The 24,533-nt window shown below is 43.8% G+C and overlaps 1 protein-coding gene across 1 annotated transcript in view; it reads left to right on the top strand.

Moving 5' to 3' along the window:
* LOC309561460 (laminin subunit beta-1-like) overlaps nt 1–24,533 on the top strand; it is a 168,221-nt gene that overhangs the window by 67,518 nt on the left and 76,170 nt on the right. The window contains exons 9-15 of the mRNA XM_082265398.1: nt 1,399–1,519; nt 1,606–1,794; nt 5,082–5,261; nt 6,998–7,110; nt 11,319–11,398; nt 16,496–16,652; nt 24,062–24,214. Coding sequence (XP_082121524.1) covers nt 1,399–1,519; nt 1,606–1,794; nt 5,082–5,261; nt 6,998–7,110; nt 11,319–11,398; nt 16,496–16,652; nt 24,062–24,214 — 993 coding nt within the window. The remainder of the gene's footprint in view (nt 1–1,398; nt 1,520–1,605; nt 1,795–5,081; nt 5,262–6,997; nt 7,111–11,318; nt 11,399–16,495; nt 16,653–24,061; nt 24,215–24,533) is intronic.

A 24,533-nucleotide genomic window follows, 5' to 3' on the forward strand; every position in this document is an offset into this window, starting at 1 on the left:
TGGTGTCTCATGGTGTTCCCTCTTGCTTAAAGCTGAATTCCAGGTATGGTTTTTTTACATAGTTACGTAGGTTAATCTTGGACCAATTTAACTATGCCTTTACCATACCCATAGGATCCCTCTGGAAGAAATCACTGTAGAAGACATCGCTACTCTAGTGATCTCCACCAGCTTCCAGGTCCTATGTCAAGTGGCTGCCCTGCTGCATTGTGAGCAAAGGAGGTTTGCTGCCTGGCAGGGGCGCCATTCAGACAATGTTTGGAGCAGTTACATCATGCTCTTCCCCTTGAGCAGGGCAGCCACTTGGCACTGGAACCAGAATCAAGTGGAGATCACTGGAGTAGGGGTGTCTACTACAGAGATTTCCAGAGGGATCCCACAGGTATGGTCTGGGCTGCTGATAGGGGGGTAGAGCCCATCCTTCTGTACTGGACCCTGCCCCATTAGTCCAGTAGGGGGGGCCCATGAGCAGAGAGAGGAATTTTTATCTTCCATGGGGCTTAGGTGGAGAATTACTGCAGTCCATGACTCCCAGCAGTTATAGTATACAGTGGAGAAAATAACAGATGAGACCAAAATCAAGCTCTTTGACATTAACTCGACTTGCCGTATTTGGGGGGAAGAAAAATGCTGACATTTCCCTGGCTTTTTCCCCACTATGTGGGGGAAGGACTTATGGAATGAACACAGAGACCTGTGATCCTAAATAAGAGGAACACAGGATCCCTGTGTTCATTGCTGACAGAACAGCGGTCTGCTGTGTTTACAATGGCAGACCACCGTTCTGTCTCCACGGGGAGCGATTGTCGGTGCCCGGCGGCAATCTGGGGCCGCGGGACCCGCAGATCAGCTTCCCCTGTGGCCAATGGGCACGCACCCCCGCTAGCTTATTGAATGGGCTTATGGAATGAATGCAGGGACCCGTGATCCTAAAATGGAGGATCCCTGTGTTCAATGCTGACACAAAAGCAGTCTGCCGTGTTTACAACTGCAGACCACCGTTCTGTCTCCACAGGGAGCGATTGCGGGTGCCCGGCAGAAATCCTGGTCCCTGGACCCGCAGATCAGCTTCCCCTGCAGCGAATGGGCCCCCGAGTGGTCCCGTGAAGCGATGTACAGCTACGTCATTTTGCAGGACAGAGCCGACCTGCCGCAGTATATGAACTGCTGGCATGGCAGTTGGCAAGTGGTTAATACCGCTTTAAAGTAGGTGGTTAGGAGATGTCATATTGCCTCCTCACTGCCTGTCAAATGCCAAACGCAGATCGCTTTTCAGAGGTGCACCAACCTTGCTGCACTTCTACAGCCTGGGGAATTCTAGAGATGTGCAGCCTGGGGTTGGAAATGACTGACGCGTTTTGCTTTATCAAACTAATTCTTACCTGCTGTCTGTTCCAGATCCATGGCCGGTGTGTCTGCAAACATCACACGACGGGTCTGAACTGTGAGCTGTGCCAGGACTTCTTCCATGATCTTCCCTGGAGACCAGCGGAACCAGACAACCCCCGTTCCTGCAAAAGTACGCCTTCCCTCGGCTGATCGCGTTCCATGCCGCCAGCACCGGGCACCGGGAAATAATTGGTGATCCTGTTTTATGTTTTGCAGAATGCAACTGTAACAATCACTCCACAAAGTGCCACTTTGACATGGCGGTGTATCTGGCCACCGGAGGCGTGAGCGGAGGTGTATGTGACGACTGTCGGCATAACACCATGGGGCGCAACTGCGAGCTGTGCAAACCTTTCTACTACCTGAACCCCTGGTCTGATATCCGGGCGGAGACCGCCTGCATCCGTGAGTTTATGTTCCCTTCAGTCTTGCACAGTTGTACCGGCAGCTCCACTGGACTGAAATTGCTTACTCTGATTTCACTGCACACTGCGAACTTCTCACACTGTGCATGAGATGATAGAACTTGCCTCATTACCTGGTGGGAGGACATCTAACAACATCCTGACTGCCCTGGCTAATCCTTTTCATTCTTTGAATTTTAGTTCTTTCACTCATGGAGGCTCAGCATCAAAGGTGGGCATTACCCAGGGTGGTCTGCTTGCACATACAGCCTGCCTAGGCACCAGTGCTGTATTTTGGCCTAGGCCGGCAAGGCCCAGGCCTAGGGCGGCACTTTGCAGGGGGGCAGCAAAAAAGCAGCCCCCCCTCCACCTGAGACTCTTTTGGCCACTGGTTGCTAGAGCCGCCTCTCCCACCTCTCTCTCTCAGCCCCCCTCCTCTCTCTCTCTCTCAACCCTCCTCTCTCATCCCCCTCTCTCTCAACCCCTCTCTTTCTTTCACCCCCTCTCTTTCTCTCTCGCATCCCCCCTCTCTCTTACCCCCCCTCTCTCTCTCTCTCACCCCCCCTCTCTCTCACCCTCCCTCTCTCTCACCACCTCCCCTCTCTCATTATCTCTCTCTCTCCATTTCACTCCCCTCTCTCTCCCTTTCACCCCCCTCTGTCTCTCTCTCCCCCCCCCTCTCTCTCTTTCTCTCATCCCCCCTCTCGCTCTCTCATCCCCCTCTCTCACCCCCCTGTCACTCTCTCATCCCCCTCTCTCTTTCTCACCCCCCCTCTCTCTCTCTCATCCTCCCTAACTCTCTCCCTCCCCCCCTCTCTCGAATACATAGGAGGGGAAAGGGGGGCGTCCAATTTTAGTCTTGCCTAGGGCAGCACAAAACCAAAATACACCCCTCCTAGGCACACCTACTCCACCCATCAAGGCATTATGATATTTGCATAACCCCTCCCACTGCTTGGATCAGGACTGAGGGCTCTTGGGAGGAGACCTGAGGCAGAGGGCTGGGAAGACATGTACAGCCCCCTGCTGGCCCCTCCCACCAGCCAACCGCTTACGGACCGCCCGCCGCAATTTTACATCGCTACTTTGACATTAAATACCGGGGTTATGGCAGCTATCTGATTTTTTTAAGCGGCGCTTTAACATAAAAGTGGTCCCAGTGGTGAATGCCCCCCCTTCCCGGTCGTTTTCCCTGCTTATTGGAGCTGTCGGTCCGGAAAATGATACGGTCCAATGGAGTCCTAGGCAAGAAGTCGAGCAAGGGCAAGCTGGCCCCCACTCGACTCTATGGCCTTGGAGGACCGGAGTGACGTCATACATAGCATTTCTACCAACGGCCTTAAAGAGGAAGTAAACCCTCCTCTGTAACTTGTACCTATAGGTAAGCATAGACTTACCTATAGGTACTGTAAATATCTCCTAAACATGTACCGTTTAGGAGATATTTACCTTTAATGCAGCCAGTGACGTCACTGGCGCATGCGCTCTGAAGGAACGGCAGATCGTGCCGTTCCTTCAGAGCCCCATGCCGTGACCGTCGGCTCCCGCGCGCGTGCGCGGGAGTGACGTCACCGCAGCTCCGGCCAATCAGATGGCCGGATGCCGCGATCCCGGAAGACGGGCGACTATACATGTCGCCTGTCATACAGGTAAGCGGACGGCACGGCGGGGGCTCGTTCTAAGGTAAGTATTTCATAATGAGCTACTATGCGATGCATACTAGCTCATTATGGGTTTCTCTTTCAGGATGTAAAGAAGAGAAAAAAAATTTTTCTCGGTGTACAACCTCTTTAAAGGGCCTATTTTTTCTTGCAGAGAAATAAAATTTTTTTTTTGTTTTTTTTGTTTTTAAGTGTAAATGTGAGACTTTTTGACCCCAGATCTCACAATAAAGAGGTCCTGTCATGCTTATTTCTATTACAAGTGATGTTTACATTCCTTGTAATAGGAATAAAAGTGATCAAAAATTATTTTTTTTTAAATGTAGGGTAAAATAAATAAGAAAAAAAAATAAAAAATTTAAAGCACCCCGTCCCTCCGAGCTCACGCGCAGAAGTGAACGCAGACGCAAGTCACACCCACATATGTAAACGGTGTTCAAACCACACATGTGAGGTATCGCCCCAATCGTTAGAGCAAGAGCAATAATTCCAGCCCTAGACCTCCTCTGTAACTCTAAGCTGGTAACCTGTAGACATTTTTAAAGCGTTGTCTATGGAGATTTCTAGGTACCAAAGTTTGTCGCCATTCCAGGAGTGTGCAAAATTTTGAAGCATGACATGTTAGGTACCAATTTAATTAGCGTAACATTATCTTTCACATTATAGAAAAAATTGTGCTAAGTTTACTGTTTTCTTATTTTTTTATTTAAAAAAGTATTTTTTTTTTTTTTTTAAATTGCATTTGTAAGACCGCCACGCAAATATGGTGTGACATAAAGTATTGCAACGATCTTCATTTTGTTCTCTAGGGTCTCTGCTAAAAAAAGATATATATATGTATATGTATATATATATATTTATATATATATATACATTGTGATATAAAGTATTGCAACTTTATGTCACAATATATGACATGTGTGACATAAAGTATTGTAACGATCTGCATTTTGTTCTCTAGGGTCTCTTCTAAAAATAAATAAATAAATATATATAATGTTTGGGGGTTCTAAGTAATACTAATTTTAACTTGTAAACAACAAGTTTCAGAAAAAAGCCTGGTCCTTAAGTGGTTAAACTTACACTTTTAAAGCAAACCTGATGCTGCTTTGGCAATGTATAGGCTCACTTCAAGGAAAATGCCATCCGAATCTACTATTTTTTAATATTTTTTTATTTTATATTTTCCCTTATACAAGTGGCTTTTTCTTTTGTTAAAAGGTCAATCCACACAGAAGTAATATTTTAGTTATAGGTGGAGCTGGGCGGGGGAAATCAGCACCTGTCTCCGTCTATGCCTACATACTCCAGCAGCAAGATATCAATGCTGTAATCCCTGACTCTGTTCCTGCCCACCTGGAAGTTCTGGGTATCCCCACCCATCTTGGTGTGTCCCAGCCCCTCCCCTTACTTTCTCCATAATATAAAATAAATGAAAAAAAACCTCCAGCAGGGGGAGTGTCAACTCCTCATAGTGGGCACACGGTGTTCAGAGCGGAGATGTCACCGGTTCCTCCCCATCAACAGCTAGAAAATCTAACATATGAGTTTTAGGGTGGGTTAGCCTTGTAGGTTTTCTGAAAAGACTTGGACAGTGAAAAATAATAATTCCAGTTTTATTCTGCAGCCTGTGACTGTGATCCAGTGGGCTCTCTGGACGGGGGGGTCTGCGACAGCCACACCAACGTCAACCTGGGTATGATCGCAGGACAGTGCCGATGCAAGGAAAATGTGAAAGGTGAACGATGTGACAGCTGCAAGGAAAACTTCTATGGGCTCAGCAGAAACGATCCTCTGGGGTGTCAGCGTAAGTACTTCATAGAGTCAGATTCCTAGCAGATGCTAATATCATCAGCTCAACCACCTGTTTTCCACACATTGTTGATGATGCTGATATTCTCACCTATTGTCTACTGTGGGTTCTGTGTTTACACTTATGATAATCCATGTAAACTTCCAAAAAACGGTCAGCACCTAATCTGATCGATCCCTTGACAAACCGCGCTAATTGTATAAAGTGATTGAGTGCCAATAAATATATATATATATATATATATATATATATATATATATATATATATATGTGTATGTAAAATTAATATGGATAAAAAGTGCATAGAAATATTAATCAGGATACATAAATATACCAAAACACGCTTTAAATAAATAAAACTAAAAAAAAAAAAAAAAGTGTATATAGTGCTGAGAAAATTGCTAAATAATGTCCATAAATCACCAATGTGATAAATAAAATGATTTATTTATTATTGAATCATGTTTTGGTCTATTAATGTATCCTGATCATCATTTCTATGCACTTTTTATCCATTTGAATTATATATATATATATATATATATATATATATATATATATATATATATATATATATATATAATAAATTATATATAAATAAATTATATATATATATATATATATTTTTTTAAATTTATATTTATTGCCACTCATTCACTTTACACAATTAGCGCAGTTTGTCAAGGGACCAATCAGATTAGGTGCTGGTTTTTTGAAGTTTACAATCTTTTAGACCCTTCCGGTCTTTACAACCAGCATCTTTTTTTGTGTTTTTTGAGTTTATTTTGAGCACAGTTAAGATAATTTGTCCAGCACGTGCAGGTAGTGGATATATTTATATCCCACTTTTATACTTTTACTTATGATAATGTGTATTGTATTTTGTGAGCTCGAAAACATCAAATCTGCTAGTCAAATAACTAAATAATAAAGTTATTTAAATCACTGTCATCTGTTAGTTGCTGAGGGGAAATAGAATACTGTCTGTGTTGGTTGTTCCTTAGATATGTTAATTATATTTCTGTACACAATTTCATCTGCATATGATAATGTAATCAGGCACCTGACCTGGTGGGGTAATCTGATCAGGAGGGGGATGTTCTCCTGTGTATATATTGTGTGTGAGTCTATTCAATAAAGATTGTTATTTCAGATCCATACAAACTAAGTTCAGGTGAGCTTTGTATGTAGGGCGGCTGTAATATCTGATATCTATGTTCAGACTGAAGGAAGCTGTATTCTGACGGAAGCCCACAAGCACAGTGTGGGGTCGTGGCTCCGTTACAGGGCCCTTATTAAAAAAAAAAAAGTACACCTACAATATGTTAAGGGAAACACATGAAAACTGATCTCTTTTGAAAAAAATGCTAGTTGCCTGGCTGTTATACTGCTCTTATGGCTTCCATACCTTGTAAGTGGTTGACGTAGATAAAACATGCAGACCAGAAGATTTGGAGAAAAGTCAGGATTTCTAAACTGCTTATTTACTTTGGTTCAGTGATTAAAATTATACTGAAAACATTGAATCAGCATAACAAACAGACAACCAGGATTTTCAGAAGGAAATCTCACTAATGACACCTTCATAATTCTTCAGTATGGGTTCCTTTAGGTTGCTTGAGGATGAGGCTTGTTAATTTCTACTAGAATGTAACAGGTAGAAAATATAAATACATTGTTGCACTTTTTGTTTGCACCCTACAAACTTTTTTTTTTTTTTTTATTTCTAGCATGCCAATGTGACCCTCGTGGGATTGTGGCGGGTCACAGCCCTTGTGACCAGATTAGCGGTGACTGTTACTGTAAGAGATTTGTGACGGGGCGATATTGTAACCAGTGTCTGGTGAGTGCATAATAAAGCTTTATTAATTCAGTAAACAAGAGGACCTGATGTATCAGAAGTGGTAAACGAGTTTCTATTGGGAACCAATCAAATTACGCCTGTCATTTTTCTAAAGTGCGTTAGAAAAATAAAGGATTCCTGCTCGTTGATCTTAGCAGTACTCTAAATTTCATTGTCAAACACATTTAATGCATAAGCCCCTCAGGGTGTTGTCACAACAGCCATATGTTTAATGCATAAGCCCCTCAGGGCTGTTGTCGCAACAACCATACATTTATTGCATAAGCCCCTCAGGGATGTTGTCACAACAGCCATACGTTTAATGCATAAGCCCCCCAGGGGTGTTGTCACAGCAACCATACATTTAATGCATAAGCCCCTCAGGGGTGTTGTCACAGGAGCCATACATTTAAGGCATAAGCCCCTCAGGGGTGTTGTCACAACAGCCATACATTTAATGCATAAGCCCCTCAGGGGTGTCACAGCAGCCAGACATGTAAGGCATAAGCACCTCAGAGGTGTTGTCACAACAGCCACACATTTAATGCATAAGCCCCTCAGGGGTGTTGTCACAGCAGCCATACATTTTTCACATAAGCCCCTCAGGGGTGTTGTCACAACAGCCATACGTTTAATGCATAAGCCCCTCAGGGATGTTGTCACAGCAGCCATACATTTATCACATAAGTCCCTTAGGGGTGTTGTCACAGCAGGCATACATTTAATGCATAAGCCTGTCAGGGGTGTTGTCACAACAGCCATACATTTATTGCATAAGTCCCTCAGGGGTGTTGTCACAGCAGCGATACATTTAATGCATAAGCCCCTCAGGGGTGTTGTCACAACAGCCATACATTTAATGCATAAGCCCCTCAGGGGTATTGTCACAACAGCCATACATTTATTGCATAAGTTCCACAGATGTGTTGTCACAACAGCCATACATTTAATGAATGAGCTCCTTAGGGGTGTTGTCACAACAGCCATACGTTTATTGTATTAGCCCCCCCAAGGGTGTTGTCACAACAGCCATACATTTATTGCATAAGCCCTTCAGGGGTGTTGTCACAACAGTCATACATTTAATGCATAAGCCCCCCAAGGGTGTGGTCACAACAGCCATACATTTAATGTATAAGCCCTCAGGGGTGTGGTCACAACTGCTTTCCCCTTAATGCATAAGCCTCTCAGGGGTGTTTTCCACAGTATCTTTACTTTTAATACTCCCAAAAGATGCTGCCAACAGCAGCTACATTTTGATTACAAGAGTCCTCAGGGGCAATTCATACAGCAACTAAAACTTTCATAAATGATCCTCGCAGGGGTTTTGCCTATAGCATATACATTTTTAAGAAATTAGCCATTCAGAGGTATTGCCTACAGCAGCTACCATATTATTTCAGAAGTTCCTCAGGGGTGTTGCTGCAGCAGACATAATAATAAAAAACATGAGCCCCTTGACTACAGCAGACACACATTTAATACATGAGCCCCTCAAGGGTGTTACCCACAGCAGCTTCATTTTTATTACATTAGCCCATTAAGGGTATTGTGTACTGAAGCTACACTTTAAAATACAAGATCCACTCAGGTGTGTTGTCCACAGCAGCTACCTTTTAAAAATGTGAGCCCTGAAAAGGTTTTGCTTATAGCATATACATTTTTAATACTTGAGCCATTCAGAGGTGTTGCCCACAGCAGTTACCATTTTAATCCAGGAGTCCCTCAGGGGTGTTATCACAACAGCCATAGTTTTAATATACGAGTCCCTCAGGGGTGTTGGCCACAGCAGCTTTACTTTTATTATTTGAGCCCCTTAAGGAATTTCCCCACAGAAATACACTTTAAAATACTTGAGCCACTCAGTGTGTTGCCCAGCTATATTTTAAAACATGAGCCCCTTGGAGACATTGCACGCAGCAACTACACTTTTAATACAAAAGCTCTTCAAGGGTTTGCCTACAACAGATACACTTTTAATGCATGATTACCTAAGCCCGGATGGGCAAACTGCAGCCCTCCAATTTTTGTTGAACTACAAGTCTCATCGTACCTCTGCCTCTGGCTTGTAGCTGTCAGTCTTGAAATGCCTCAGGGGACATGTATTCAACAGCTAGAGGGCAGCAGTTACCCACCCCTGCCTAATGGCATTTGCCTACAGCAGATACACTTTTATTACACGAGCCACTCGGTGGTGTTGCCCAAAGGAGCTACCATTTCAATCTGTGAGTCCCTCAGGGGTGTTTTTGCAACAGCAGACATACTTTTAATACAGGAGCCACTCAGGGGTGTGTTGCTGACTGCAGCCACATTTTAATACATAACCTCCTCAAGGGTGGTATCTGCAGCATCTTTACTTTGTTACATAAGCTCCTTAGGCATATTGCCAACAGCAGCTACATTTTTAACACGTGAGCTATTTAGATATGTTACCCGCAGCAGCCATATTTTTCATACATTAACTCCTCAGGGGTGTTGCCCACAGAATTTTTTAATTTTAATATATGACCTCAAGGGTGCTAATACAGTAGCTTTACTTTTAGTACATTAGCCCCTTAGGCATGTCGCCGACAGCAGTTAAACTTTTAACACATGACCCACTTAGCTGTGTTACCCCCAACAGCCATATTTTTCATACATCAACTCCTCAGGGGTGTTGCCTACAGTAGCCACATTTTAATATATGACCTCCTCAAGGGTGCTAAATGCAGCATCTTTACTTTTATTACATTAGCCCCTTAGGCATGTTGTCAGCAACTACACTTTTAAAACATGACCCACTTAGCTGTGTTACCCACAGCAGCCATATTTTTCATACATCAACCCCTCAAGGGTGTTGCCCACAGTAGCCATACTTTAATACAAGACCTTCTCAAGGATGCTAAATGCAGCATCTTTTTTTTTACATTAGCTTCTTAGGCATGTACCTGTACACTTTTAAAACTTGACCCACCTAGCTGTGTTACCCGCAGCAGCCGTATTTTGTATTCATCAACTCCTAAGGGGTGTTGCCCACAGTAGCCACATTTTAATACATGACCTCCTCAAGGGTGCTAAATGCAGTAGCTTTACTTTACTTAGCCCCTTAGGCATGTTGTCGACAGCAGCTAAACTTTCAACACATGAGCCACTCAGATGTATTGCCCACAGCAGGCACACTTTCCATACATCAACTCCTCAGGGGTGTTGCCCACAGTAGCCACATTTTAATTTTTATTACATTAGCCCCTTAGGCATGTTGCCGGCAACTACACTTTAAAAAAATTGACCCAGTTAGCCAAGTTACCCACAGCAGCCATATTTTTCATACATCAACTCCTCAGAGGTGTTGCCCACAGTAGCCACATTTTAATACATGACCTCCTCAAAGATGCTAAATGCAGCATCTTTACTTTTTCTTACATTAGCCCCTTAGGTATGTACCCGTACACTTTTAAAACATGACCCACTTAGCTGTGTTACCCACAGCAGCCATATTTGTCATATATCAACTCCTCAGGAGTGTAGCCCACAGTAGCCACATTTTAATATATGACCTCCTCAAGGGTGCTAAATGCAGCATCTTTCCTTTTATTACATTAGCCCCCTAGGCATGTTGCCAGCAGCTACATTTTTAAAACTTGACCCACTTAGCTGTTTTACCCACAGCAACCATATTTTTTATACATCAACTCCTCAGGGGTGTTACCCACAGTAGCCACATTTTAATACATGACCTCCTCAAGGATGCTAAATGCTTTTACATTAGCCCTTTAGGCATGTACCCGTACACTTTTAAAACATGACCCACTTAGCTGTGTTACCTACAGCAGCCAAATTTTTTATTCATCAACTCCTCAGGGGTTGCCCATAGTAGCCACATTTTAATACAGTGCTAAATGCAGTAGCTTTACTTTTAGTACATTAGCCCCTTAGGCATGTTGTCGACAGCAGCTAAACTTTCAACACATGAGCCACTCAGATGTGTTGCCCACAGCAGGCACACTTTCCATACATCAACTCCTCAGGGGTGTTGCCCAGAGTAGCCAATGGGATGTACACATGGCATAGGCACAAATAATAGCTCTTCTTACCTCTGTCTCTCAGTGCCAAATGTCAGACTTGTTGCGAGAGCCCCGTTTTGACTGTTTCTTCTTTAATATAAAATGCTATTTTATACTGTATGCAATAAAACGGCATCCTTGACTGTTCTTTTTTCCCAATTTCAGCCAGAGTTTTGGGGTCTTAGCAATGACATGATGGGATGTCGGCCCTGTAACTGTGATTTTGGAGGTGCTTATAACAACAGGTATGTCTAGCAGTTTGTCGTCATTGTTGAGATTAAAGCAGAACTTCACCTTTTCAGTCAACATTGAACATTTTTAATCCTCTTGCTGCTAGCATTAAGTAAATAGATAGGAAAATATATTATATTTACTTGTTTTAAACTTGTTTTCACATTTCTTCAGTTACTTCCTGGTTTTCAGGCCTAGGCAAATGATGTCATTCATCCCAGGGATTTTCAGGAGGGGAGGAGGGGTTTTCTTAGCTAAGTCCACTCTCCTGACTGTATGCCTAAGCTAAGGGCAGATGGATTCAATTAATTAAATGCTACATGAACCATCTGCCCTTACTCAAGATGGCCACAGCCAGGAATGCAGTGATTAGAGACATGGGTGGATAAGCGAGTTAGCTTTGAATATTAAAAATTAATTAAACAGTGTTTTTGATTTGTGGTGCTCAGATGACGTGAAGTCAGTGGCGTACCAACGTGGGGGGTGGGCCGCCCAGGGTGCCATGCACTGGGGGTGTCAGGCCGGTACTTGCGCCGCTCATCTCCTCATGTGAAGGCAGCTGCTCCCTCGGTCTGTGCTGCTTACCCATGCTGCTGGCGGGGGCGGGAAGAAGGTGAGTGCCCGAGGATTGAGCAGCCTCCCCTGTGTTACTGGATAGGAGAAGGAGCGGTGAGGCAGCTGCATATAGAGGAATTGATCTTTCCATATTCCTGCCTGCTGCCGAATGCCTGATTCTCCTCCTCTCCCTCCTGCAGGCATTCAGCGGCTGCAGGAGGAATATGGAAAGATCAATTCCTCTATATGCAGCCGCCCCATCCCCCTCCTATACAACTTCTTTTTTCTTCTGCTGGCCCCCAGTGCTCTTCAGCCCCCCCTTCTCCAGCCCCCTCCAGTGCTCTTCACCTCCCCCCCAGTGCTCTTCACCCCCCCTCTCTCCAGGCCTCCCCAGTGCACTTCACCCCCCCTCCAGCCCCCCCAGTGCTCTTCACCCCCCTCTCCAGCCCCCCCAGTGCTCTTCAGCCCCCTCATCTCCAGCCCCCCCAGTGCTCTTCAGCCCCCTCATCTCCAGCCCCCCCAGTGCTCTTCAGCCCCCCCCATGTTCTCTGGCTCCCCCAGCGCTCTCCACCCCCCTGTGCTCCCTGGCTCCCGCCTCAGTGATCTCCAGTCCCCCCCCAAGTGCTCTCTTGCTCCCCAGCGATCCTTGGCTCTCCCAGTGCTCACCGCCCCCTCCCCCGTGCTCTTTGCCCCCCTCCACACTGTGCTCTCCGTCCCCCTAGTTTTCCCTGCCCCTCCCCCCAGTGCTCTCCACCCCGCAGTCTCCAACCCCCTACAATGCTTTCCAGACCCCCCCCAGTCCCCCCTAATGCTTTTCAACCCCCCCCCTGCCCTTCAGCTTCTCCAGTGCTCTCTGCTTCCCCTGTGCTCTCCGGCCCCCCTAGTGCTCTTGTATCATGTCTGCAGTCTCTGACCATCTCTTGTATCATGTCTGCAGTCTCTGACCATCTCTTGTATAATGTCTGCAGTCTCTGACCATCTCTTGTATCATGTCTGCAGTCTCTGACCTTCTCCTGTATCATGTCTCCAATCTCCTACTCAAACTTAAACATATTGCTAATGGTATTAGCTAACCGTTTATGCTGAAGGTAGGACTGTGCAGGGGAGGCAGAGAATGTAAAAGGGGGCACTGTGATTAGAGAGACGGCGGGGGGGGGGGGGGTCAGACGGCAAGGGGCACTATTATGGGGGGCTGTGAAATTTGTGCAATAAATATTCTTGAAAACATTGCAAATTTTGGTGGTTGTGTTACAGTTTGGGGGGGGGGGGGGCAGATATAGGATCCGCCCCGGGTGCCAAATGCTCTAGGTACGCTGAAGTTCCACTTTAAATACACTATGTTTCCAAAAGTATTGGGACGCCAGCCTTTACACGCACATGAACTTTAATGGTATCCCAGTCTTAGTCCATAGGGTTCAATATTGAGTTGGCCCACCCTTTGCAGCTATAACAGCTTCAACTATTCTGGGAAGGCTGTCCACAAGGTTTAGGAGTGTGTCTATGGGAATTTTTGACCATTCTTCCAAAAGAACATTTGTGAGCTCAGGCACTGATGTTGGACGAGAATACATGGTTCGCAGTCTCCGCTCTAATTCATCCCAATGGGGTGCAGGCCAGTCAAGTTCCTCCACCCCAAACTCGCTCGTCCATGTCTTTATGGACTTTGCTTTGTGCACTGGTGCGCAGTCATGTCATCCCCAAACTGTTCCCACAAAGTTGGGAGCATGAAATTGTCCAAAATGTCTTGGTATGCTGACTCCTTAAGAGTTCCCTTCACTGAAACTAAGGGGCCAAGCCCAACCCCTGAAAAACAACCCCACACCATAATCCCCCCTCCACCAAATGATTTGGACCAGTGCACAAAGCAAGGTCCATTATTTTTTTCATCAGGGTAAATGGTTATAGTTAAGGTTAGGTTAGGGTTAGGGTTATTTATTTATTTTTGTCAGGGTTAGGGTGTTAATACTACTACTACTACTACTACTACTTCTATTACTACTACTACTACTACTACTACTAATAATAATAATAATAATAATAATAATAAAATAAATGAATAACTAAAGGTAAAATAAATATAGAAATACATAAAAATCATAAATAAATAATAAGTAAATTCAATTAATGAATGCTAAGTAAAAATAAATAAATATTAACCCCTAAACGTAACCCCCTAACCCTAAAAATAAAAAAAAAAAATATATATATATATACATATACATATACATATATGAAAAATAAATAAATTTAATCCATGCCCTGGCAACAGATCCTCATCCCTGAGTCATTATTGGAAAAAAGGTTTCAGATCAATGGTCCTAGAATCCACTGAATCGAAGGAAAGGGGTGGGACTATAATGGATCTATTGTCTAAAGTGTGTCGGTAAGCAAAAAGCAAGATATAAAATCCAACAATATTTATTCATTATTCGTATAAAAACATCAACACATGAGACATGATGAAAAATATGTAACAGCATACAGACATCATGATTGTAGTAATCAAATGGGTGATTGCTCTGTTCTATGCATTTTGCAGTAATACTCCAGCTTCGTCAGGAACTTTAGCAATTTTGATTCACCCTCTATGAGGCCATGATTACATTCACGCCTTAAAACGTTCATAGAGAAAAAGACAATCAATACAAGATAAAAATGAGACAAAACATTTATCAGTGACTTGAATTGTATAAAAATATACAGTCATATTAGAAGAAAGAACATAAAATGAAATATATGTCCACTGCTTACCGAACTTTACAAACATTTTAACTTGTTTAGCATTAGTTGTGACCTCAAATCGCTTCTCCCACCAGCATGCCACATGACTCCAAGCCAAGTGATCCCGATAGGGCCAATAGGTCCCGCCAGGAGATGGCTATAACGTGTAGGCTGGGCTAGTCTTCCGTAGGTGCCACCATAACAGGCAATAGGTGGAGCTACCAGTCTGCAAAAATTTGCATATATTAAGCTTGTGTCTCCAATCCCTGAAGTACAGCAACTAGAGCATATTCAACATCACAATCCCTGTTAGTGGTTGAAACCTTTATGTGTGCCCAGCTATGTCTAGCAAACAGCCCTAACCCACATCCATGTAACCCCCACAGTAGCAAAAAGAGGGGGAAAAAGATTGAAACAAGAGAGGGGAGAAAAGGAAAGAGATCCCCCCCAAAAATCAAAATGGCGGGGTTATCCAAGTTCCCAGCAAAAAAGGCAAGATAACATGTCAAAGGGAAGAGGACATAAAGTTCCCAGCGGAATGGCAAAGTAGCAAAGCGAGGGAGGCTGATGAGAGGATCTAGAATTTAGTTCCCCATAGATATTGATAGTGTCCTCCGGAGGAAAGGTACTTACTTGTTTAAGACCAAAACCGCGAGTCGGGAGAAGCCGCCAGTTGCAACCTCCCGCACTCACGGTTTAAGACTAGTCCCACCGGAAGTGACGTATGCCCGCTTTCGTCACTTCCGGTGCGGGCGCCATATTGCCGAGTGTCCACCGCTAGAGGTCAAACAGACCTCCGCAGCGCCGCTCGGTGCCGGCTGTTGGCTGGAAGGGACCGATATCTGGTGACATCACCCTTGCTTGGCGCCCGAACCTACACAAGAGAGGGGCAAAAGATAGTGGAAACGCGAGCCGGGTCATCACAATTTACACATCCATAGGAACATACAATTTTACATTTGAACATCTTCACAGTGTAACAGATCTACATTGACTGGATTTACATATCCATATGATATATATATATATATATATATATATATATATATATATATATACTGTATATATAAATAATAATATTAATAATAATAAATAACTAAACACCCTAATCCTAACACATAATAAATAGATAAATAAACAAATTATTAGTATTAATATTACTTTTATTTATTTTTTGTTCGTGTTTGTGTGTTTATTTATTACATTATTATTTTTATAATTATTATCATAAATAAAAATATTTTATTTAATATTTTTTAAGGTTAGGGGTCAGTTATTATTTATTTTATTTATTTTTACATATTATAAATTTATTTTATTTATTTATGATGATTTTTTAGTTATTCGTGTATTTATTTATTCATATATTATTACTATTTTATTTTTTTATTTTTATTTTTTTTCATTTGAGAACAAAATTGCGCAAAAACAAGTGACAAAATGCGAATAGCCCATTTGCATTCATTTCTATGGGAATAAAAAAACGCCCAAAAAATGCTCAAATCTGCCCCATTCGAGCTGCAAAAAAAGCTCCAGAACTTTTTTTTTCTCCTCCAGCGTTTTGGAGCTTGGAGCTGCAGGCTACAAAACGCTGAGATGTGAATGGGGCATTAATGTCCAATCTGGGGGTGGAATTGTGACCTGTAAGTGAAAGTGAAACTGCAGCATTGATTGGTTCCCTCCCCTGCCAGGCAGGACTTTACTGTCAGGAATGGATGGCGAAAAATATAAATCCTTAGACAGGCAAAACATCTCCCTTACATGTATTTCCTCTGCATATTTAGCGGTTTGCCTGGAATTAATCTGTAAAATATAACTGATTTGCCTCTGCACAGGTGTTCCCTGGAGGACGGTCAGTGTGAATGTCGAGCCAACATCATAGGGCGTCAGTGCGGAGATGCACAGCCTGGATACTTCTGCATGCCACTGGATTACTACACATACGAAGCAGAGAACGCCAAGGGGCTCTCCCCAACGGACCCCCGAACACCGGTAATGCTGTTTAACCACTTGCCGACTGGCAGCCGCCTTACTTTTACTGCAGCAGGTCGGCTCTGTCCCGTGAAATGACGTACCTGTACGTCGCTTCGCAGGGCCGCTAGTGAGGGCGCACATGCACCCATTGGCCACAGGGGGAGCCAATCAGCTGGTCCAGCGGCCGCCATTGACACCCGTGATCGCTTCCCATGGAGACAGAACACCGTCTGCTGTTCTGTCAGTAATGAACACAGGGATCCTGTGATCCTTTTATTTAGGAACACAGGTTTCTGTGTTCATGCAGCAAGCCCATCCCCCACACAATTAGAAAACACCCCCCATTCACACATTTAACTCTTTGATCGCCCCTATTGTTAACCCCTTCCCCGCCAGTTCCCTGCCTGGCTAACCACTTGCCGACCGCCCACCGCATATGTACGGCGGCAGGCTGGCTCGGCTGCACAAATCACCCTACAGCAGGCAGCAGGGATGCCGATCCACGGTTAGAAAACACTCCCTTAGGCTCACACTTAACCCTTTGAGCACTCTTGGCGTTAACCCCTTCCCTGCCAGTGTCATTAATACAGTAACAGTGCATATTTTTAGCACTGATTACTGTAGTAATGTCACTGGTCCCTCCCCAAAAGTGTCCGCCGCAATGTCGCAGTCGCAGATGGCCGCCATTACTAGTAAAAAAATATAAATAAATAAAAAAAACATAAATCTTTTCCCTTGTTTGTAGACGTGATAACATTTGCACAAACCGATCACAATACGCCTATTGGGATTTTTTTTTTACCAAAAATACTGTATGTAGCAGAAAACAAAGTGGTCTAAAATGATGAAAAAATTAGATTTTTTAATTTTTTTTATTGGGAGAGTTTTATAGCAGAAAGTAAAAAATATTGTTTTTTTTTTTTTCAGAATTGTCAAAATTTTGATTTTCATTTTTTTTTTGGGGGGGGGGGGGGGGGATGTTAGATAGCAGAATGTGAAAAATATTATTTTTTTTTTTCAGAATTGTTGCATTTTTTGTTTATAGCACAAAAAAATAAAAAACGCAGAGGTGATCAAATACCACCAAAAGAAATCTCTATTTGTGGGGAAAAAGGACATCAATTTTATTTGGGTACAGCGTCGCACAACTGCGCAATTGTCAGTTAAAGTAACGCAGTGCCAAATCGCAAATAATGGCCTGGTCATTAAGGGGGTAAATCCTTCCGGTCCAGAAGTGGGTAAACTCTGGGGAGCAGTATTGTTCACTTTAACTGCTTTCCTGTGCATATACAAAAATGATTGATAACTTTTGAAATCTAACTCCAATTTTTGAAGTGGAACTCCAGGCTAATTAATTTTTTTTCCTAAACATACTACATGCTTTAGAGTGGTTGTAAACCCTTCTTTATACCCAGTGAAGTGACTGGCCTCAGGTGATACACAGAGATTAAACAAATCCTGCTACATAAGTTGTACCCATTTATCTGCACTCTTCTCTACATCCATTCGACGTCTAGGATCTTTTTATCCACTTCAGCTCCGGAAAGGTTTTACCCCCTTAATGACCAGTCCATTTTTTGCGATTCTGCACTACGTTAGTTTAACAAAAAATTGCGCGGTCGTGCGACGCTGTACCCAAATACAATTGATGTCCTTTTTTCCCCCCACAAACAGAGCTTTCTTTTGGTGGTATTTGATCACCTCTGCAGTTTTTCGATTTTGCGCTATAAACAAAAAAAGAGCGACAATTTAAAAAAAAAAAAACGCCATATTTTTTACTTTCTGCTATAAAACATTCCCAATAAAATAATTTTAAAAATCAAATTTTTTTTTATCAGTTTAGGCCAATTTGTATTCTGCTACATATTTTTGGTAAAAAAAAAAAAAAAAAAACCCAAAAAGCGTATTTTAATTGGTTTGCGCAAATTTTATAGCGTTTACAAACTACGGGATAGATTTTTGGAATTTTTATTTATTTTTTTGCTTTTATTAGTATTGACGGTGTTCAGCGTTTTTTAGCGGGACTGCGACATTGCGGTGGACAGATCGGACCCCTAACTGACATTTTTGACACTTTTTGGGGACCAGTGACATTACTACAGTAATCAGTGCTAAATACTATGGACTGTTACTGTATAAATGACACTGGCAGGGAAGGGGTTAATTCTGGGGGTGATCAAAGGGGTTAATGTATGCCTGTTGGTGCTTGCTCACTGTGTGGGGGGAAGGGCTCTGTGACAGGCACAGAGAGATCGAGGTTTGTTGTAGCTTAGCTAAAACTCCTGATCTCTCTCTGCTTGTGTGACAGAAGACTCTCCTGCTTTGTTTACATAAGCAGACGGGTCTTCTTGCAGTTTCTCTGATGATTGCGGGAGGCCGGTGGCAATCCCCGCCGCTCCTCCAGCGGCCCTCCTCCCGCTGTGTCTAAACATTGTTGTTTTTGGTTTCACACGTGCACTTTAAAGAGTAACTCCACTTTTGTTGGAGAAAAAAATAGCAAATAAAGAAAAACAATATAGCGTATACAATTGCGACACAAATCATATTGTAATTGAATGTTATTAAAAATGACCTTTCCTTTTCAATCTGCAGCTGTAATTTTTTGAAAATGCAATGCAATATGGCCGCATGGAGCTGTTCTGTACACAGAATGTATACTGACCACACCCCCAGAAACATCATTTCCTGTTTGTGTGATTGGCTCATCAATTTTCCCAGAAGTCTGCACTAAGATCAGGGCCGGTGCTAGACTATTTTACGCCCTAGGCAAGACCAGCTACTTGCGCCCCCCAAAAAAAAAATAAAAAGGGAAGGGATTAAAAACTCCTCTATGTCATACCCAGTGACCCTGATCTGATGGCTCCTCTATGTTATGCTGTCATACCCAGTGACCCCCCATATTCCTCCATGTCACACCTGGGGACCCTAATGTCCCTCTATACCACACCAAGGGACCCCGATGATCCTTCATGTCACACCAGGGGCACCTGATGTTCCTCCATGTCATACCCAGAGACCCTGATGTTCCTCCATGTCACACCTGGGGACCTCAGTCCCCCTTGGCACACCCAGGGACCCCAATTCCTCATTGCACACCCGGTGACCCCTATCCCCCATGGCACACGTGGTGACCCTGATTCCCTTTCACACCAGGGAACCTCCATGTCACACCCAGGGACCCTGATCCCCTGTTCTGGGGACACTCACTGGGTGGTATGAAGAGAGTGGCCCGCACTCTGCCCTCCTTCACCAGGATCCTGCTGATTCCTTCTCCTAGGATGCTCCTCTCCTGGACCACAGTGCTCACCACAGCTCCAACCGGCTCCTGGTGAAGGGAGAAGCAGCAGTCCGAGAACTCCGCACGTCCCTAATCCCAAACCTCCTCAGACCATTCCAGTGCCTCGTCATTTCTGCTCCAGTAAAGGTGCCACCCTCCAGTGCCAAGCTTGGGGTCAGGTTCAGCTCTCCTCCGCTCCCTGCTTAATACCGACCCAGGGAAATGAACGGCTGCCCACCAGCTCAGTGCAGAGAGTCACTTCCTGCCCAGGGTTTTCACCATTCAGCTCCAGCCAAAGAGGATCATCATGCAGGCAGCACTCCTGTGGGCTCCCTTCCTGCCTCTTGGCCCCCCCCCCCCCAACAGTGGTGGAAAGCCAGGGCCTGGTAGTTCAGCCACTGCCCCAGACACCTGGCATCTTCCTCTGTCCATTCTTCCTCCCCCACTGCCGCCCCCTCCCCTCAGCTCACAAGGATCATTCATGATGGACAGAGAGTGCCAACTCATGGCTGTGCCCCTAGGTTGCAATGCGCCCTAGGTGGCTGCCTAGTTTGCCTAGTGGAAGCACCGGCCCTGACTAAGATACAAGTCAGATTTCTGGCATCCCCTGCAACACAAATTTCCCAATAGGATCACGTCTAAAGGGATGCAGGCCCAGCAGATTTCCTCATTAGAGCCCCGCAGCTGCCACAGCTGATAGATAATTATGAAACCACTCCCATTAGACCCACTCAGCACAGAGGAACAAACAATGATTTCTTCAGAATAACAAAAGGTAGAAATCTGCAACAAAGTTTGTTACATTCCCTGCAATGTACAGAGATCACCCAGAGGGGAATGTTTATTTATCAACAAAAGTGGAGTTACGCTTTAAGTATTTTCTGTTGGCAGAGAGACACATGTGCCATATAGCTATATATATCTATATTTGTTTGCAGGCATGAGAGTGAGACCAGATCATGCTTGTTAGTGAATGTTCATTTATTATTGATCACAGATTATCATCTATTATTGGTCACAGATTTATCATCTATTATTGATCACAGATTATCATCTATTATTGATCCTAGATTTATCATCTATTATTGATCACAGATTATCATCTATTATTGATCACAGATTTATCATCTATTATTGATCCTAGATTTATCATCTATTATTGATCACAGATTATCATCTATTATTGATCACAGATTGTCATCTATTATTGATCCTAGATTTATCATCTATTATTGATCATAGATTTATCATCTATTATTGATCACAGATTATCATCTATTATTGATCATAGATTTATCATCTATTATTGATCACAGATTTATCATCTATTATTGATCATAGATTTATCATCTATTATTGATCACAGATTTATCATCTATTATTGATCACAGATTATCATCTATTATTGATCACAGATTATAATCTATTAATTAGCACCATTCAATAATCATTGATTATTATTCGTCTCAGACATGTTCAGGACACATTTTCAGGTACGCCATTACCTGGATGGAGAAATTCCAGCGGTGCGAAGTCCTAAAAAGAGCCATTGTTATAGAAATGAAACGTGACCAAAGCGGTGGAGTCCTGCCAGAGTCATAGCTTGTCTCAGCCCTCTCCTTCCTATCTAAATTCCTTATCTCCTGAGAGTCGGAATCTGTAAATGACTTGTTTGTATAATTTATGACCGGAGTCTCCAAACGTTTCAGTACAAGGGCCGCATTGTATATTTTACATATTTCTTTTAGCCTGAAAAAAAAAAAAACATCAGAGTCCACCCTACTTCAGGGTCCCAATTAGAGTCCCCCTCTTTAATTGGCGTCCCTTATCATAGTCCCCCCTTACATCAGGGTCCCTATCAGAGTCCTCCTTACATTAGAGCCCCCTTGCATCAGGGTCCCAGTTAGAGTCCCTCCTACATTGGGGTCCCCATTAAAGTCTCCCCCTTTAATTAGGGTCCACATAAAGGTCCCCCTCACATCAGGATGCCCATTAGAGTCCCTCCTTACAGGAGAGTGCATGTGAGAGTCCTCCTTACATTAGGGTCCCTATCAGAATCCCCCTTACATCAGAATGCATGTGGGAGTCCTACTTACATGTGGGTCCCCATCAGACTCCCCCTTACATAAGAGTTCCCCCTTACATCAGGATCAGGGTCACCATCAGAGTCCCCCCTTACATCTAGTTCCATATCAGAGTCCCCCCTTACATCAGAGTGCATATGAGAGTCCTCCTCACATATGGATCCCTATCAGAGTCCCCCCCCCCTTTCATCAGGGTCCCCATCAGAGTCCCCTCTACATCAGGGTCCCCATCAGAGTCCCTTCTTACATCTAGCTCCATATCGGAGTCCCCTTTATATCAGGGTCCCCCCCTACACTAGGGTCCCTATCAGGATCCCCCCTCACATCAGGGTCCCCATCAGAGTCCCTCCTTACTTTAGAGCGCATATGAGAGTCCTCCTTACATCAGGGTCACCATTAGAGTTCCCCTCTTTAACTAGGGTCCCTATCAGTATCCCCCCTCACATCAGGGACCCCATCAGAGTCCCTCCTTACATCAAAGTGCATGTGAGAGTCCTCCTTACATCAGGGTCCCTATCAGAATGCATGTGAGAGTTCTACTTACATGTGGGTCCCCATTAGACTCCCCCTTACATAAGAGTTCCCCCTTACATCAGGGTCACCATCAGATTCCCCTCTACATCAGGGTCCACAACATAATCCCTTCTTACATCTAGCTCCATATCAGAGTCTCCCTTATATCAGGCTCCCCCTATATAAGGTCCCTATTATAGTCCTTCTCTTACATCAGGATCCCCCTGACATCAAGATCCCCATCAGAGTCCACCCTTTTATCTGGGTCCAAATCAGAGTCCCCCCTTATATCAGAGTGCATATGAGAGTCCTCCTTACATCTGGGTCCCCACCAGGATTCCCCCTCACTTCAGAGTCCCCATCAAAGTCCAACCTTACTTCTAGGTCCATATAACAGTCCCCCTTACATCAGGGTCCCTTAAATCAGATTGCATAGGAGAGTCCTTCTTTCATTTTGGTCCTTTTTAGACTCCCCCTTACATTAGAGTCCCCCCTACATCAGGGTTCCCATTAAAGTCCTCCTCTTTAATTAGGGTCCCCTTTTACATCAGGTCTCCATCAGAGTCCCCCCTTACAACAAGGATCTCCATCAGATTCCCCCTTACAACAGGGTCCCTATCAGAGTCCCCCCCTTACATCTAGTTTCATATCAGAGTCCCCCTTACATCAGGGACCCCATCAGAGTCCCCCCCTTACATTAAAAGCAGGGAGCATAGGGACTTCTGCTGACCTTAATCTACAATAGTGCACATTGAGGATATGCCACTGACCAGATGTGACCCATGGGCCATAGTTTGGAGACTCCAGCTTTATTATATCACATAGTCCCCTTTTATCACATATTCATATTGGAAGATATTGGTTTTGTCCCTTTCAATTTTTCAGTATATTTATATATTTTTATTTCACCTTTTTTGTTAGTTTTTTTGTCGTTTTTGCATGCACACTTTTACACCTTCTCTTGTTCATCACAGGGAGCAGAAGTGTGGGGTTTTAGGGGAAAATAGTGTATGATTTCTACAGGTTGAGCTTTGTTCTGCCTCTGCCTGGGTTCACTTTTAAAAACTGAACTTCAGGCACAAATAACTTAATTTAAAAATATTCTTCATCAGGTATATATCCTCTTTGTGTGCACCAAATGCTTTTACAAACCAAAGTTCTTACCTTGTAAAAGTAGCAGTGAAATCATCACTGTGCTGCACATAGCCTGTGAAGAGAGCAGAGGTGTGGGAGGGGCCCAGCAGGCTCCACCCACTACAGGCTGCATGCAGAAAACTACAGGAGGGGGGCGGAGACCAGACCAGTCACTTTGCACAAGGAGAGAGAGCAGCAGTGAGCGGTCTTTATTACAGGAAGTCTCACACTGGATGACTGCACATATTTGGAAGAAATACACAAAGCACACCGAGATTCAAGTAGAATGCACAGGATGAATGTTAAGATGATATTTATTTAGCCCAGAGGTTCAGCTTTAGGTCAGGAAGGTCAAGCCCTCAGTTTCAGCTCAGAAAGACCGCAGTAAAAGGCAGTAATAATTATTGTCTGTTAAACAGGGTAACCCCAAACCAGAGTCTCCGACGGACTGTGTGGAGTACTACAACGCCATTCAGAATGGAAAGAAAGTGAGGCTACGCCGACACCGAAGAACCATCCGCATCCTGCAACAGAGGGCGGCCAACCGGCGAGCACGCCAACTGCATCAAAGGGTGAGCCCAATGCTTCCATTTGTTAGGATCTGCCATTGTTATGTCATTTGACAATCTATGGTTCCAACATATTACATCCCCAGCTGAGAATATTGGGGGACTCCTTTTAAGTTATTTCCATATTTTGTAAAGTTGGCCACATATGGTGTTATATTACCAGTTTTACCAGCAACTGTGCAATGTACAGACTAATAGTGGAAGAGGCCACTACTCTCATGCACACTTGTTGTATGTTGGTCGAAACTCAAGGACAGGCATTGGATGGAGCTCATCCACGCTTGCCATATATCTATGCTGTACAAGCTGGCCTCAGACTGAT

The sequence above is a fragment of the Pelophylax lessonae genome, assembly GCF_965119305.1.
Source record: "Pelophylax lessonae genome assembly, chromosome: 8".
NCBI lineage: Eukaryota > Metazoa > Chordata > Amphibia > Anura > Ranidae > Pelophylax > Pelophylax lessonae.